Below are 1,748 nucleotides of genomic sequence, written 5' to 3'. Positions count from 1 at the left end.
AACAACAACAACAACAAGTCTTTAGAAAGACCCCTGGTAGCGTAGCGGGTTACACGGTGGGCTGCTAAATGCAAGGTCATCAGTATGAATCCACCAGCTACTCCTCGGGAGAAAGATGAGGCTTTCTGCTCCCGTAAAAATCTACAGCCTCGGAAACGCTATCCAGGGTCACTGTGAGTCAGAAATGATTCGATGGTGGCCCATAGCAGCATCAGTCTATGAAAGCTCCCTGCTGCTCACAGGTCCCCCAGTCCTTTTTCTGGTTGGTGTTGTCACATGAGACACACCCTGGCTGGCTGTACCTTTGAAGGCAGCTGCTCTGAAGCAGGTGGAAGTCAGAATGTGACTCTCCTGCATGCCTACGAGTTCCCGGAGAGACTCACCTAGCATCTAGGATCGTGCGCGTGAAGTAACGGAGATACTTAAAGATGGACATCGAGTCTTGCAATTTCAGGATCTCCTCTTCCTTGTATTTAAAAAGTGCCAGAGCAAAGCGGAATATAACCTGTGGAATGGACAGGACAATCTGTCAGCAGAGACACATCAAGACGAATGCTGCCTGGGCTCTGGGACTGTGGCTGTACCTGGTCGACATGCAGCTGGCAGGGCCCTACCTGGGGCAGGGACTTGACCTGAGACAACATTCATCTCCATTGGCTGGGACAAGATAGCCCACGCCTCCCCGGGCCTGCTTTTATCACAGATAAAACAAAAACAAAAAACAAATTCTCTGGGGTTTTTGCAACCCTGCAGCTAAAATCAAACTGTGTCCATACAGAAAAGCAGTTACAGAATCCGTCCACATACAGCTAACATTTCTAGTCAGGAAAGCATAAGGAATTAGAAATCCTTTTCAAATATAATCAAAAGCCGAGATTTTTGATTTTGGAACCCTGACAAAGTTCCAGAGGCAAATCGAATGAGAGGCAAATTGTTGTGACTTCTGAATAAGAAGAGAGAGAGAGAATCGATTTTTTCCTGATTTGTGTTTGTGTTTGAGGCTAGAGGACTCAAACTCCTCATGGTCTTGCAAGTTCCAGGAACAAAGGGGTGTGGGTGGCCTGGCGCGCCTGTCAGGGTTCAACAGTTACCCTCCTTTTCCATCCCGCCTCGTGGGCCAGCACTTCCCAGACTAAACCTACAGGTGGCGCTCACACATGTCTACAAAGACATACAAGGGGGCTTCAAAGAGTTTGGAAAAATTCCATTATCTTTTCACTCCATTTTCCCACAAACTTGTTGAAGCCTCCTTGTAACTAGGAAAGTAGTCACTGCAGCGGTCTGAAGACAAGACATTGGAAATGGTCTAAGTGTCACCATGGGGCTGATACACACATAGATTTAAACCAGCATTTCAAAAACAGATTCTAGCACCAAGATATCAACTTGAGCAAAAATAAGTTTGGATCAGATACACACATAGAAGGTTAAGCGAAACACTGAGAAGAGCAACCAGGTAAGCCAGGGAGGGAGAAAGAGAGCTCCTTCCCACTGTGTACACTCAGCAGTAGGACTTGAACTTTTGTCATGTAAATGTATTACCTATTCAAACACTTCAAAAAGGGGAAGAACAGACAACAGACTGGGGGTGGGAGGTGTGTGGGCAGCAAGGCTGGGAGTGTGTCTCTGGGTCCCCGGCCTCTGGGATCTCTGAGCCTCCATCTCCTCACCATACAAGGGGAATAATGCAACCACCCACAATTTACAGATGACCAGGAGCAAGAAATTTGGAAGACAACTGTCTGGCC

The 1,748-nt window shown here is 47.2% G+C and overlaps 1 protein-coding gene across 1 annotated transcript in view; it reads right to left on the bottom strand.

Moving 5' to 3' along the window:
* The window catches only part of TBC1D2B (TBC1 domain family, member 2B), a 115,155-nt gene that overhangs the window by 1,857 nt on the left and 111,550 nt on the right, over nucleotides 1-1,748 (bottom strand). The window contains exon 12 of the mRNA XM_006870896.1: nucleotides 384-505. Within this exon, the coding sequence (XP_006870958.1) occupies nucleotides 384-505 (122 nt within the window). The remainder of the gene's footprint in view (nucleotides 1-383; nucleotides 506-1,748) is intronic.

The sequence above is a fragment of the Chrysochloris asiatica genome, unplaced genomic scaffold, assembly GCF_000296735.1.
Source record: "Chrysochloris asiatica unplaced genomic scaffold, ChrAsi1.0 scaffold00156, whole genome shotgun sequence".
Taxonomy (NCBI): Eukaryota; Metazoa; Chordata; class Mammalia; order Afrosoricida; family Chrysochloridae; genus Chrysochloris; species Chrysochloris asiatica.
The sequence above is the reverse complement of the archived record's forward strand: the minus strand, read 5'-3'. Positions and strand labels throughout refer to the sequence as shown.